This window comes from Protomyctophum bolini (assembly GCF_963924005.1).
Source record: "Protomyctophum bolini genome assembly, chromosome: 16".
Lineage (NCBI taxonomy): Eukaryota > Metazoa > Chordata > Actinopteri > Myctophiformes > Myctophidae > Protomyctophum > Protomyctophum bolini.
In genome coordinates, this window is record NC_137877.1 from 10,041,847 (window position 1) to 10,057,416 (window position 15,570).

General features: G+C 42.4%; 1 protein-coding gene across 2 annotated transcripts in view; it reads right to left on the reverse strand.

Moving 5' to 3' along the window:
* Positions 1–6,021: 6,021 nt before the first annotated feature.
* Positions 6,022–15,570, reverse strand: part of mao (monoamine oxidase) — a 49,240-nt gene continuing 39,691 nt past the window's right edge. For both annotated transcript variants that reach the window (XM_080786612.1, XM_080786611.1), the window contains exons 14-15: positions 10,024–10,086; positions 6,022–9,518 (exon numbers count right to left, since the gene is read on the reverse strand). In XM_080786612.1, the coding sequence (XP_080642738.1) occupies positions 9,363–9,518; positions 10,024–10,086 (219 nt within the window). In that variant the 3' untranslated portion in view covers positions 6,022–9,362. The remainder of the gene's footprint in view (positions 9,519–10,023; positions 10,087–15,570) is intronic.

The window sequence follows — 15,570 nt, forward strand, 5'->3', positions numbered from 1 at the left end:
AATAGACAGACACGATATAGCCATTACTGTATACAAAGAACAAGAAAGGGAAGGAGTGAGGGTGGGCTTTAGGAACGTCCCCATGGCCACGGGAGCTGACTTTTACTGCAGTAATTTCACTCCAGGGATTAAAACACACAGACCCTTCCTCGTTCCTTCCTTCCCACACTGCAGCCAAGAGTAGATTTATTATTTACCCCAGTTATTTATCTCTTTAGTACAGTGACAGAGAGGCCTACAGGGGCTAGGGAGAGAGTGACATACTGCCACGCTGGAATTAAAACTCTCAGCCTCTCGTAATTCACTTTGATTACTCTTGTCCAGCATCAGGGAAAGCCCTTCTTCCCCCCCCCCCCCCCCCCCCCCCGCCCTGCCAGAGCCCCTTCTCGGATAGATAGCCGAAATTGCGGCAGAGGCAGCGCCCCGGCCCCCGGGTACCGCTGCCTCCTTTTTAATGCTAATAAAGTTAACATCCTGCTTTTGACAAAAATATGAATTATTCCAATATGAGAGCTTTGAGCCAAATTGAACAGTCCATTCATAGACTAAGAGCACGTCATTAGTAAAACCATAATTTAATGGGATTTATTTTAAACAACAATTGGAGACATGATAGTTGACTGCACTGAATTGATGTTACGGTTGATGTTTTATTTTCTTGCTGTGTCATGATGGCAAGCTGAAAAGCTAGCTTCAAATAAGATTTGGGTTGCTCTTAACAGATGGCACTTTTACCAGTGCCATCTGGTAAGAAAGTGCATAATCCTGTCAATGTTTTTATATCTTTAATGCCCCACATAATGGTGGCCTCTCGACGCTGCCTGCATCCTCAAGAAAGCCGAGAGTGTACTTTCTGAGCCATCTCAAGAGAGTATAAGGAGTATAAGGAGTATAAAGGTGCACGTGCATGAAATTTGATTGCTGTAATATTTGAAGTGTTCTCACAGGCTGTTTCACGTTGTGGTTTGGGAACCTGACTGCTACAAATGACTGTAAAGCCAGCAGCAAAGAAATCATCTGGCACAGGATTACCACATAACATTTACACCACTCGCTGGGGTAAGGAAAACATAATTAAGTACACTATGACAAAACTGCTCATGTTCTGTTCTCGATCCTTCCACCTAAGATATCAAATCACACACACACCACTCATCTCAGTAACACAGGTCTACATCGTATATGGCAGTCAGACATCGCAAGAGCTACCAACATCAACCTGTTCAAAGCCTGAGTGGAAAGTATCCTTTATGGTGCCGAAACATGGACAATGAATAAGGAGTTTCGGGATCGTCTTGACGGAACATATACAAGTCACTCCTCCTCATGCTTGTCTAGAACCTTTCATGGAGGGACCATCCCACCAAAGCTCAGATTTATGGAGGCAACCCTCCCATCTCAGTTGTTGTGGCACAAAGAAGACTCAGTTTCGCAGCGCGACGCGTTGCGAGTGAAAAACAAGTCATTACGACGGCATAAAGGCCTGCCAAAATACATTTTAGTCGACTAAATCAACTGTAGATTTAGTCGACTAAAATCTTATTGTATTTAGCCGACTAAAACTAGACTAACACTAAAACATTCCAGGTGACTAAAATGTGACTGAAACTATTGAAGAGACCATGGGCTCCATTTTCGTCACCGCTAAAGCCCTTATCCCTAAACTTCTTTGCCTTTTTTCTTTTTTACTATTTTTTGAATAGTTCAACTAGCCAATCTACATTGACACGTTGTGAGCTTGTAGACTGGCCATTTTAACTATTCAAAAATGTTTTGCAAAATAGTAAAAAAAAAAGGCAAAGAAGTTTAGGACGAAAATGGAGCCCTATGACTAAAACTAATATCTGATGCCTAAACCAACACTGCCTGTGCATCAATATCACTCACATTTCCAGATGTTCTGAGTAGGGACACGGGACTGACGGTGAATGAACGAGCAACAGAGACCACCACTCAGTCATTACATTATGCATTGTTATCCTGTATGGTATATTGTATACAGCATATGAGTGCATTGTGCACACAGAATTTAGGTCTGGTAGTGTTTATGTTGTTACGTGTTAGGGCAGAGAGACTAGTATAGTGGCCTCTAGGATAGTATAGAAACATATTTATTTTATTACAATGCACGGCACAGTTGAACTGAACTTAATCGACATCCGTAAAACAAATTATACCCTTTTTCAGAAATGAGCTACAGAAGTATTCATTTCTTCAAGGTTGATCCAGCAAGTGTGACACGCACACACACGCACACGCACACACACACACACACGCACACACACACACACACACACACACACACACACACACACACACACACACACACACACACACACACACACACACACAGTCTTTCTCCTTTTGATTTCTCTTCCCCTTCATGTTCGTGCCAACTCACATCTTCCCCCCCATGGTGTCCACTATGATCACCTTCCTTTTGGTCTGTCTGCGATGACAGAGTGATGCTGTGTCCATCATTACCGGCGAGGACCTGATCAGATGAAAACCTTCTCCGGCGCTCGGTCACTGTCACAGAAGGAGCCATCCTGAAGCTAATGGCCCGACCACAGCGCCTGGACCTTTATGCCACCCCCATACTAAAAATATCCCACGGAGCACTCCATGCTGGATGTGCTGAATGAATGCAACAGTATTCTCCTAGACTGTACTTCTTCTCCCGATTCTCACTCGGAGTACAGCCGTTACGGGTCATAACTTCAGAAACAGTACAGTGAGAGCAGTTCAGTTGGAGGCTTTAATGATTTTTCTTTGTTGGAGCTTATACGGTATATAAGGGGGCGGGCTGTGATGTTCCACTGAACTTATTACAGAAGATGAAACATGTGACAAGCCACAAAGCACGTTCCTTCGTCCCCCATTGGACAGAATGTGAGGTAGTTTCTAACAAGCGAAGAACCCTGCAATCAATCGGAGATCAAACAGCAAATCTTGCGGGTCTAGTCTAGTATGGTCCCATCAGCCCAGAACAATAAGGCAGAGGTGAGCAGCACAGCAGAGTGCTCGGGGACGCACCGAGCGCCTCCGGCCCACTGCATACAGCTCACCCTGCTGTTTCCTATACAAGGCCTGCTGTTTAAGGTCAGGTGAAAATGAGACACAATGATGTCTCCATTACCTGCAACACACTCCCTTCTATTATGCGTTAGCTAGACTACATCACATTTCATAAAATGACAGCATACGAAAAGTGCAGCTCGTCCCGAGGCTGGCTATATTGACAATCATCATAGAAATGAGGTTCTACTTCCCTATAATGCGATTGCAACGGCTTTCTGTTTTCACAGTCACATATTGATGTCAATTTAATAATTCTCTTCCTTTTACGGCAACTAGCTTTTCAAACATACATACCTGAAATATATAAACATATGCTACATTATATTTGGATCATTTTTACAACTCCACATCTTCCAAACAACACCTACCACTACCAGTATAAAAGAACAGAACAGTTTCTGATGTCTTTGTTGATGTTGCGTTTATGCTATATTCAATGCTGCACATCGCTTACATCGCTCAGGGAAAAGGTAGAACAATGCCGTGTGAAAGAGAAAACAATCTAACTTGGAGTCAGAGAACGGTAACATTTAACAGGAGATTGGAGAAGATTTCACCGTCGAGGGGACCCGTGGGGGTACGGCAGTGTGAGGACGGCAGTTAGTGGTTGCCTAGGCCACAGCTCGGAGCCCTCGGGCCTTTGCAACACTGCCATCTGAATACAATTCCACAAGTCTGACGGATTGGGAGGCAAATTGACAGTGTCAGGTTTCATATCGCAGCAAGCTGCACTAGGGCCGCCAGGAGCTGGGCTACACACAGACTAATAATGCAACACACAACTGTGTGTTTAAAGATACGCGCGTGCGTTTGTGTGCGTCTGAGCACACATCTAAACAAGACAAAAGCTAAATCTCAGCAACCAACATGACCTGTATATGGGCTTGCCACTGCCTAGTGTCTACAGTGCAGCTGCTCTGTGCTGCAGCAATCTTCAAGTTATACAACCCATACAGTATTTGCAGGCGGGTGAGTGTCGTCACTCGGTGCTGGAAAGCCGTGTTGTGCCTGATGTGTCAATCTAGGATTGTACAAGCCGATCTGGCTGTCATATATCTCATAGAGGGCTGTGGTTGACAATCACTGCCATGTGTCAACCACCAAACCAGCCCAGAAACTGACTAAACTCTGGTCAGGATTAATTACATTTGTTATTTGTGTGTGTGTGTGTGTGTGTGTGTGTGTGTGTGTGTGTGTGTGTGTGTGTGTGTGTGTGTGTGTGTGCATGTGTCTGTGTTTGTTTGTACACGTACCGGTATGTATACACTAGTACAGATGGAAACACAACATGGATGTATATGAGCCCAGCGCAGTGCATGCTGCAAGCATGTGCAATGTATCATGTATTATATATTCATAGCTGTTTTACACAATGACAATCGTTTTGACACGATACAATTAAAACGCGAGACTTGACAACCAAGAGAGAAGATAACAATCTAAAGTGCCTTGGAATGTGCTGTACAGCAGTATCTAATCTGCATCATATTATAAATGATTAACTCTGATGGTGTAGGCCTATCTGTTACAGTTACAGACACTGTAACATAACATGGTTAATATGTGCCCTCTGGTGGCTGTGTTCATAACTGCAGATAAGAAAACATGATCACAGACTGTTGGTAACTAAACTGCCTGCATTGAGAAGATAGCTCATCATGAAAACTGGCTGCAGCTGGCAAAACCCAAAATAGCTGGTTATCATCTTGAGAAGTTACGAACAATGACAGCTAAAATACAGCATTAGAAACACCGTGCCTGCAACTGGAAGTTTGTTAATACATTTTAAAAGTTGCTTTGTTGTCACATTTTGACTTGACCCAGCTGAAGAAGGTAACACGTTATGGGTGTGTTTAATTTAACTGCATAGACAGAGCTATATATGTTTCATGCATTGTTAATAATATTAATCATGCATCCTAATATTAATTTAATATTAGGCTTACCTCTTTTATGCATTTACGGACGGTAGCCTACACAGAATGTCTGTTGTCTTCCGAATCCAAACCCACCGAGTAGCATTCCAAAAGGTAACAGGTCATCTCGCCCCTTTGCCAACACGCCCCCGCAAAAAGTGAAGACGGCTCGCCCCAAGCCGTGGATAGCTCGCCCCACAGCGTGGATACTTAATTATTACTTAATTATTTTGAACTACTATTTTGAAACTTGTGCTACATTTCAGCAGAGCCCATTATTTGTTCTTTTGTGCCTCGTTGTTGTGTGGCCAACAATATATTATAATTACCATTATTTGTGTTGTTTTCATGGTCATATGGTTAAACATGAAATGGTCTTTACTTACCTTGGGTCCAAAGTAAGCCATAGGCCTACATCTCGATGTGACTCGGGTCACTGGACATGCACACACAACTTGAGGACGTCTTTGAAAAGCCTAGAACTAATGAGAACTATTATATAATCAATCACTGATCTTCCTCTGCACCAGAGCTACAGCTACTGATCCTCCGTCTGTCTTATGTGAGCAGAACTCAGCTGCTCCACCAAAACAAGTGTGCCATTTGCTGTGGATATTAATAAATAGTCAATCTAGGCTAGGGCATAGCAGTGGGCGTGGTTTTCTGGCACCACTGAAAAATCTGCCATTCATTTTTCCCATAGATATTTAATCAAGTCAATTCTTTTAAGCCTTTAGAATCAAGCCATCCAGGATCCTGGTGATTGGTGAATCATGACCATAAAACCTTGATGTTGTGGGAATAAAAATACAATACAAGATGCTAAACAAAGCATATCATATGGGCTATAAAATAAAATAAAGGTTGTATGATGATGATGATCCAGACCTCCACATACCGAAAGTGAACCCATGTAGGCTACAAAGTTACACAACCCACCAATAAACACAAACACAAAAAAAACCATTTCAGTATGAGTAAAAGATTTATTTCACATTTATAAATCATCAGTTTTGTAGGTGACTCATACTGTACAAGGACATCAAAAGTTTGTTAAAGAAATGGAGAAGACAGCTAGAACAGTCTTGGGGTCTACAGAGAGCCATAGAGATAATACACTGCATGGATATTCATGGGTCAGTGATGCAGGTTTGAGGGGGGGGGACAGTGTTCTGACAAGCCTCCTTCAGCCAGGACACTGGAAGTGTCAGAATCATAATCATTAAATAGTAGAGTAGAGCTGGAAGGTTCAAGTGCCAAGCCAAATGTGCGGTAGACAGGCAATCAAGCACTGCATTATGAAACTCTAATACACGCACGCACGCGCACACACACACACACACACACACACACACACACACACACACACGATGAGAAGCTTATAGTTGACCTATAGGTCAAGCTATCAGACATACAGTAAGTCAGGGAACACAGATGGATTTTGTTGGATATAACTCATCCAGACTCAGATTAGCCATTGCGTTCTAAATCTCTATGGAGTATGGACATGTTAAGAGCGATGGGCCGCACAATAACCTGGTGCAGGAGGGGCAAGAGTGTGGGAGTGGGGACGACATTGTCAGAGTCTCATAGTCACACAGGCACTTAAGAGAAATGACAAAACACCATGATTTCCATTAAGGCACAACAAAGACTATACTTACAAACACGCTTGTCTTTCGAACAAACAACACCATGATCTATTCTACTCGAGGGACATACTGTACATACATAGTGTACACAAACACACTTCAACACATGGACTTACAGTACTTTGGTAACTACTGTGGTCCTCTAATGTGAAGAGTTTATTTGTTTCTTGCATCATTTAATGAAGGCGGTAGTTAAGTAGCCTTGCCGAGCCATGGGGCCCATAGGGCAGGAGCCTATCTCCTGTTTCTGTAGCGTGAGGCAGCTCGATGTACAAGTACACCCCCTGGACATGACGCTAGTATGTCACAGGGACTTCCGACTTACCCCCCAATCCAACCCTTGTGATGCTGAGTGTCAAGCAGGGAGGCACTGGGTCCCATTTTTAGAGTCTTTGGTATGACCCGGCCGGGGATCGAACCCCGACCTCCCAGTCTCAGGGCGGACACTCTAACTACAAGGCCACTGAGCTGGCTGTACCCACAATTTATTGCTGACATGAAAGTAACGTCAGCAATTACTGTGGAATGTTACAAAAAATTTCAATGAACAATATTTGCTTACAGTGACAACCAATAGAGGATTTAGAAATGAACACTTGTTCATTTTAATTGTAAACTGTTGTTTCAGGTTGATTTTCTTGTACCTGTACCTGTGGCAGGCGGACAGTGTATGGACTTCATCATATGCTGTCGGTGCAATAACCCCGGCAACACTGGAAATCTTCATGCCGTTTTCTGCTTTTATATGAAGTTAAAACTTGCAGGTGTACGAATATGTTGAAAAGTTGGCTGAAAAACAGTACCGGATAAAAAAAAAACAAGACAGTACAGGAATAAAAAGATCCCCAAACGTATATTTTAGGCTCTTCTTCTTCAGTCCTTCAGACATTAAAGACAAGACATTATTTTTTTATATGCAGTGTGACATTACCACACCTGTGACCCATCAGCACTCAAGTAAAATATACTTTTGGGAACAGTAATTTTGGTGGGTGTACAAACAAATATGCCCAAATATGCACGCGCACACACACACACACACACACACACACACACACACACACACACACACAAAAGAACATTTAAACCTTTCTTGATATAAGCTTTTAGGATTTTGTAAAAGTAATTAATTAAAACAATTAAACAATTAATGCAATGTAAAACAGAGGAAAGTAAATATTGTCCTGTGGGTTTGGAAAGTATGGGTGGGGAATACACAAATGAATGCAGATGCGATTAATGGCTTTGAGTATTATACCCTGTTTGTACGTATAGAATAAAATGATTGTGATGAAAAAATAAATGCATATTTCAAATATATTCAAATATAAGACAATAACAAATAAGGTAGTGTCAGCTAATCTTAAGAAAATACATTCAAACACTTCCATTACCTTTACAAACAAGCAACCTTTTTACCACACACAGCAGCTTAGTGGAGATGTAAAACCCCGGAATGCAGGTTTCATCCAAACCTCTGATTTAGTAATCGACAGTGGCACAGTATTATACTATATTAGTAGAATTCAATGCTGGCTATAGTCCGGAAGCCAACAAGCTTTTTTTGTTTTAAAGTGGGAAATTTGTCATATAGTAAAATGGTAAATGGTGCATTTATATATAGCGCCTTTATCCAAGGCGCTTTACAGAGATTGTGCATTACATTCACACAGATGCCGGGGGAAACCATGCAAGGCACCAACCTGCACATCGGGAGCAATTAGGGGTTCAGAGTCTTGCTAAAGGACAATTTGACACTAAAAACTGTAGGGGAGCCCGGGTTCGAACTGGTCACTCTAAGTGACCCCTGAGTCACTGCCGCCCCTTTAGTTTAGTATATAAATAACTAATACATTTTATTATTTTACGAATGTATGTATTATAGACAATATTTTAGTCCAATGAAAAAATGATATACCAAATTTCCCACTCTGCCGGACTACTACAGCTGTTTGGCCAGATTAAATAAGCACCTAAAATCTCCAGAGGTAATTGGACATTACTGTACAGCATGTATGCGCAGACATTTTAGCACACAATTTAACAAGCCACACGTACTGTAGCACACAATTTAACGCACGCATGCGTTGCCGCACGAGCGCACGCACGCACGTACGCACACACACACACACACACACTGTACAAACACATAATCATATATATGCACATAGTGAACGTGAAAACGTAATATAAACAAACCGTGTGAATGCATTGGCAATGTACTGTATGTAGCCTAATGTTAATTGTCGCATCAATACTTTGCTTTATCCATAGGCCTAACTGATTGGTTTTTCCTTCATAGTTTTGACAATCTGAATCTCAGACTTATTTTGGTTACACCGTAATTATCATGGCGACAGCAGGTCTCCACTCCTCTGTCCCAACGAGCATCTCTCTATCTCCCTTTTATCAGCCAGCTATTACTCTCTTTTATTTCTCACTATTGTGATTAGACAGTATATAGAGTGATTATATAGTGGTGTAGTGAGCGAACAGAACAGTCTTCATCCCTTTACATGCCAGACTGTACAGTAGGGGGCGTGTCTCAAATGACATCCTGTACCTGACATTATAGTTCACTACTTTGTAGTGCGGGTCACAGTAGTGAACCGGAAGTACAAGAGCATGGCGTCCATCGAAGAGTTTCCCCTTTGAGATGCGAGGAGGAGGAGGAGAAAGATGGCGCTTTGTGCGAGCGGGGTGTGTTCACTGTTTAACTCCGGGGAAGGAGCCCCTTCCGATAGGCCACCAGGCTCGCTGCCGCGGCAACGGACAGCAACGTGGAGACTCCCATGAAATTGAGGAAACCTCCGACTGAAGGTATATTTCGCTCCCAAAAAGAGGTGTCAAAGGGGAGAGCTGGGACGTCCTGAAAGGGAGAGGAGGTCTAGGGTTAGAGAGCTTCAGTGGTGGTGGAAAGTAACTAAAGTACATTTACTCAGGTTCTGTACTTGAGTCCAATATTTTACTTTCAGTTTCTAGTACTACTACTCACTACACCTCAGAGGCTTTACTCCACTACAATTATTTGAAAACCTCTTGTTACAATTTACTTTGAAGAGTATTATTACAAAACATACAGCAGATCAAGCAATGACCATTATTTAAGACCTCAGGCCCCCGTTCTAAAAATGTCTTCTACATCCGTTTTTCTGAAAAACGTAAGTGGCTCTCAAAATGTTTCATGTTATATATATTCAAAGATTTGCATGAACTAAAAATTACACAGATGCAAGATTATTATATATATATATATTAAAAAGAAACAAAAACATGTGTACTTCTACTCAAGTCACATTTTGAATACAGGCCTTTTACTAATAACATCATCTGAGTACTTCCCAGCCCTGCTCTTTATATTCAGTAATCCTTACCAAAGACTCCGGCTCTGGCTGCCAGATATGGCTCTGGCTGATCTTGCCCATTGCACACAACACCTGCAACACATGCATAGAACTATGGATTGTATTTTTAATTATGGCAATACACCTTATGAAAAACTGAAAAACTGGCCCACAAGGTTGTAGCCCCCTCCGGTAGAATAGATACGTCACAAGGCGTTCTTTGTTGTACAGACATTTATTTAGCCTATGCTAAATGCCGTGAGAACTGAATAAAAATACAAAAGACAATATACATTCAGTACAATATTCTCATAGAGAACAATAATGAAGAACAACACAGGTTACAAATAAACAAACACAAATGTAACAAATATACCTCATTGGCCGCATCCACTTTGGGGGGAATAAACGGGGGAAATCTTTCAGTATCAGTACATTGGCTTTGACTGATATTAAGGGCTGGAAAACAGCAAATCTACATGTGGCAGCAGCAATGCATTTTAGCTGTTGCACGCTGAAGCTCTCTCTCAGAATGAACTGGCTCTGCCCTGCTCTGCTAATTATGAGGATCCAAAACACCCTTGCTCAATCAGCAGATCAGGCTTCCACTGCTCAGAGGTTTAAGTGACCTTAGTCAATCAATCAAACATAAATTACCTCAAAACACATTGAAAACAAAGTAGAAACACATAGAAACATGAAATTGACATGAAACAAAAAACATTATGAACTTTAACTTATGTACTTTTTATAAATGAACTTTTAATTCTGTAGGCAGCTTTTAATCTTGATGACAGCTACACTCCCACCGAAATCACCTGGATTTCTTTAACAAACTTTCACATTTTATAATCATAATCATCCTTTAAGTGTCATGTAGTGTGTTATGAACACTAGTGTATGGAGTGCATGAGAGGTAGAGGTTGCTTAGTCTGCTTCGTCGGCTTCAAGCAGGGTAACCGTCTTATGGATAGGCCTCTCCAAGTAGACTGGTTCGGTGAGTCTCTTCCTTGGCCATCCAGTGCTGAACTTCCAATCAGCAATTGCAGCTTCCTCACACATCCATCTTCACCAGGGTGCACATCCGTGACCTTGGCTAGTTTCCACTCATTTCGTGGTGCAGTGTCGTCTTTCACAACCACTATATTGTTGATCTTTGCATTTCTGCGGGTCTTATCCATGCTTATCTCCTTCTTGGGTTGAAGACTCTGGATTTCATCAGAGGTTGCTCTCTGGACAATACCTATGATGGTAAGTTCAGCATCCTTTCTCTCTTCGAGACTTGTGGCTTCATTGGTTCTTGACGTCAAACCTTTAAGCTCCTTGACACAACGCACGAGTCTTGCAATGGATTTGACTAAACTTGTCCAGCTGGAGAACTTCAGGAAACGATCAGGCAGTGAAACGTCTGTTGCCAAGGTCTTATGTACGATGGTCTTACGAACTTCTGGGTCTTCAACTGCTATGTCTCCCACCTTAACATCTCTGCTGGGAAGCTCGTCACACCAGAGGAAATCTGGACCAGTAAACCAGTTGGAGGCAATGAGGTCCTTCATTTCTTCTGCTGGAACCCTTTCAGCATCTCCACGAGTGATTGTTCCACTCATGAAGGCAATGTAGTCTTTATGGTACTGCTTGTCTTTCTCGAATCTCCTTTTCAGACACTTGAGGCGGTGATTTGCACACACTCTATTGTCTGGTAGACTCGGTCTGTCTTCTTTACACGGCAACGGCATTTCACAGTGACCGTTTGCCTTGATCTTGATTCCATCTTCCATCGTTGCGATGAAGCGCAGATCCTCTTGGGAGAAATGAGCATCCTCTGCCGTTCTCTCATTGAAGTCTGATTCAAGCACCCGTATCACGTCTGGTGGAGTGACAACTTCTCTGACTTGTGTTCGGCAGATGTATCGGACTTCACTTGTTTGATTAGCATGCGAGTGAAGATTTGGTGTCACTTCTTTGACAACAATCCTGTGGCTGCTTCCAATTACATCGCCATAGTCGACACAGGGATTGACACAGCCGACTATACTCCAGCCGAGGTCTGTTCTTTGGGCAAAAGGCTCATTGTCTTTGCCTGACACCACTTCTCTGGGTAGCAGGGCATGGGAACAATTATAGCCAATAAGCAGACCAATGTCGCAATCGATTAATGGTGCGATCTCTTCAGCAAGGTACTCCAGGTGAGACCATGCTCTGGCAGTCTTGGGTGTAGGAATATGACCGAGATTGGCAGGAATGAACTCTCTTGTATAGGTGACTGGGAGAGGGATTTTCTTAGATGAGTAAAACCCCCTGACTTGTAGCCCAGTTAACTTCTGACTTGGAATGATCGTGTTCTTGGATGACAATGTAGACAGCTTTAGCTGCACCGGAACCTTCTGTGTGTCCAGAGTGTCAGCTTTCTCTTGCAAGATGAAGGTGGTATCACTTTGGTTGTCCAGAAGTGCATATACAAGAACTTCATTCTCTGGTCTACTTGTGGTGGATAACCATACTGGAACAACTGTGGAAGTGCAAGCGTTGCTCCTATCCTGCACTACACGGTGTGATGTTGCTTCACTTGACGTTTCATCTGTATTGTCCTTTGACCTTTCTATGTCCTTTGAGTGCTTCTCACTCTCCTTTTGTTCATCATCCTTCTGATATTTCCTTCCGTCGTCTTTGGTACGGTCTTCGTGTAAACAGGTAGGGTGCTTCCTTTTACATGTGTCACAGACACTCTTGTTGTCACAATTCTTAGACTGGTGACCTGATTTCATGCATCCAAAGCATAATCTGTTGGTCTGCACAAACTTGACTCGTTCTGCGACTGAATTGGCCATGAACTTTCGACATGTGTGAATGCCATGGTTTGACTTCTCACAAAAGACACACTCTTTAGCATCTGGTTTATCTTCAGATGTGCTTGTAGTTGCTAGTACCTTTGCACCAATACTTCGTGTCTTGGTGTCTTTGTCCTTTGGTGGTGTCCTTGACTTCTCGACATCACTCAACTTCAGAGCGTAAAGAGAGGTCACTGGATTACAGGCTATCTTGGCTTCCTTTGTGACAAATTTTACAAATTTCCCGAAGCTAGGGAATTCCTGCCACTCTTCCAGATTCTCAACGACCTTTCTGTTCCAACTGGCTGTCAGCCAATCAGGAAGCTTGGTAAGTATTCGTTGGTTTTCAGCACAGTCATTTAAGACTTCTAGGCCTTTAATCTGTGACATCGCTGATTGACAGCCTTGCAGGAAGTCTGCGAACTCTCTCAGTTCCACGCTGTCTCTGGGTCCTATCTTCGGCCATGCGGTAAGTTTATCTCTGAAGGCTTTGGCTATCACAAATGAGCTTCCATATCTCTCTTCAAGTATGTCCCATGCCGAATGATAGGCTGCTTCTGTGCCTAACAGGAAATAACCTTCTATGGCTTTCTTTGCCGGTCCGCCGACGTACTTGCGAAGATAGTATACTTTTTCATTTACTGGAATGTTCTTTCTGCCTATCAACGTTTGAAATGACATCTTCCAGTCTTTGTACCTTAGTGGGTCTCCACTGAAAACTGACGGCTCTGGTACAGGGAGTCGGCTTGCATTGATGGACTCGGCAATTGCTCTGGCGATTGCTGTAGCGCTATCCTCTTGCTGAGCACTAGCAGCAGGTTGGCTTGTGACTGCTTGTGTCATCTGCTGGGCATTAGTAGCAGGCTGGCCCCTTGTGGTTGCTTGGGTTATCATAGCCGATTGTGCTTGTGAGACATGTTGTGGTGATGCCACATATTGCACAGGCAGACGCTTTGACTTAAGTGTGGGTTTCAGTTTCATAGATTTGCTGTCTTCAAGCAACTCCGATATGTCGTCATCTGAGCCCACTTCTTGTTCATACACTTGTAGTCGTGCCTTTGCAGCATTCATCTTTTTGACTGCATCTAAGCGCTCTAATTGCCTGCGCTTCTCTTCTAAAGCACTTTGCCTTGCAGCATTTTCCACTTCTTGCTGTGCAAGCCTTTGCCTGTTCTCAGCTTCAAGGGTTTCAAGCTGTTGCTTCTCATAGTCCATTACATTTAGGACATCTAAAGTGGCTTGATTTGCAGCTAGATCTGCTGCAGCTTCTTGTTTCTTTGCAGCGGACAGGTTTGAGTGCCTTGATCTTGTGGTTGGTCTACTTGTAGACACTGAAAGTTGGCTGGCACTGAATGTGAACTTCGAGCTAGACTCACTCAAAGCATCTTGATTTCTGTCCTTAAAAGCACGCGTCAGGATCTCTGACACCGCTACACAAGTGTCGACACGACGGCGGGTCTGGCTTTCAGGGGTAATGTGTCGGCGTAAGTCAACATAAGCTTGTGTTACATCTTTCTCAGCACAGCTGACCTTGGTCACAACGCTTTCCAATATGTCATTGGATAGAGCTCCATTGAATGCTTTCTTAGCCTCCTTGGCAAGAGCTTTCCAATTTTCATAGGAAGTTGTGAAGTGATGCTGCATATTTCTTATTCTGTCATCTTCGAGGTTTTGACCCTTTTCAGTAAGCTTTCGGGTTCTCCGGCTTCTTCGCGGTTTATCTGCATCATCTTCACTCTCTTCTGACACATTGTCGGCCCCTTTTAGTACCTCAATTCCCGATTGTGTGTTAGTGTCTAAAGGTGCATTATCAGTACTGCTAGACTGGTGCACTAACGCATCAACTGTAATGGTAACGTTTAAATCTGTTTTACTGGCTTCGTGCTCAGACATCTTTAGAATTGTTTAAATTGACTGTAAGCTATCCTAAATTAGTAGCCTGTAGCCTTTAAAGCTTAAACAAAAACAAAAAACAACAGTTAAATTAACTGGCTTAACCTAAAATAATACTACGGTTTTGGAATGTAACACTTGCAAATTAACTTGGATTTTAGTTTGACATAATTGTTTTAGAAAAACCTTAAATGTATCAAACACCCTTAATGAAATTGTTTCACTTGCAAATAATTACCATAAGTATTTTTAACCAAGTATATATTTTTAGACTGACTTAAGTATCATAAATTATTTCACAATACACATGAACTTTAAATTAAATTACCCAATGAAATGGATAACACTTGTTTTAACACTAGTAAACATATATCACTCTTGGTTGCAATATAGTCACTTCAATTCTTTAGGAGTAAACCACTTAAGATTAAATCAGAAAATGTATAACACCAAAATATTTTCACCCTTAGACTTTAAGTGTCGTTTACACTTGAAACTTGCTTAAAAATTAAATGACTGTAGTGAAATCAACAACAACTTGAACATAGAAAGACATGTGCAAAATACTAGAAATGTCCCTTTAAGCAATTTTATAGAGTCCCTTTAAAGCAGTGAGTAGGTTACTCCACTCAACATTTAACTTATTTTAAATGTGTTACTTCTTGTTGGCTTAACCACCCAAAGCTCTCGAACTCCACTTGCTGGGAACCCAATGTAGTCACAGTCTTATCTGTTGCTGGAAGTCACTGCAGGTGAACCATGGAAACTTGCTTGCAGCACGGTCGACGGTAGGCACAGACAGGCCCCTTCACCTCGTGTCGAGCAGGCTGAGTTCTCACTGTAGCCCCCTCCGGTA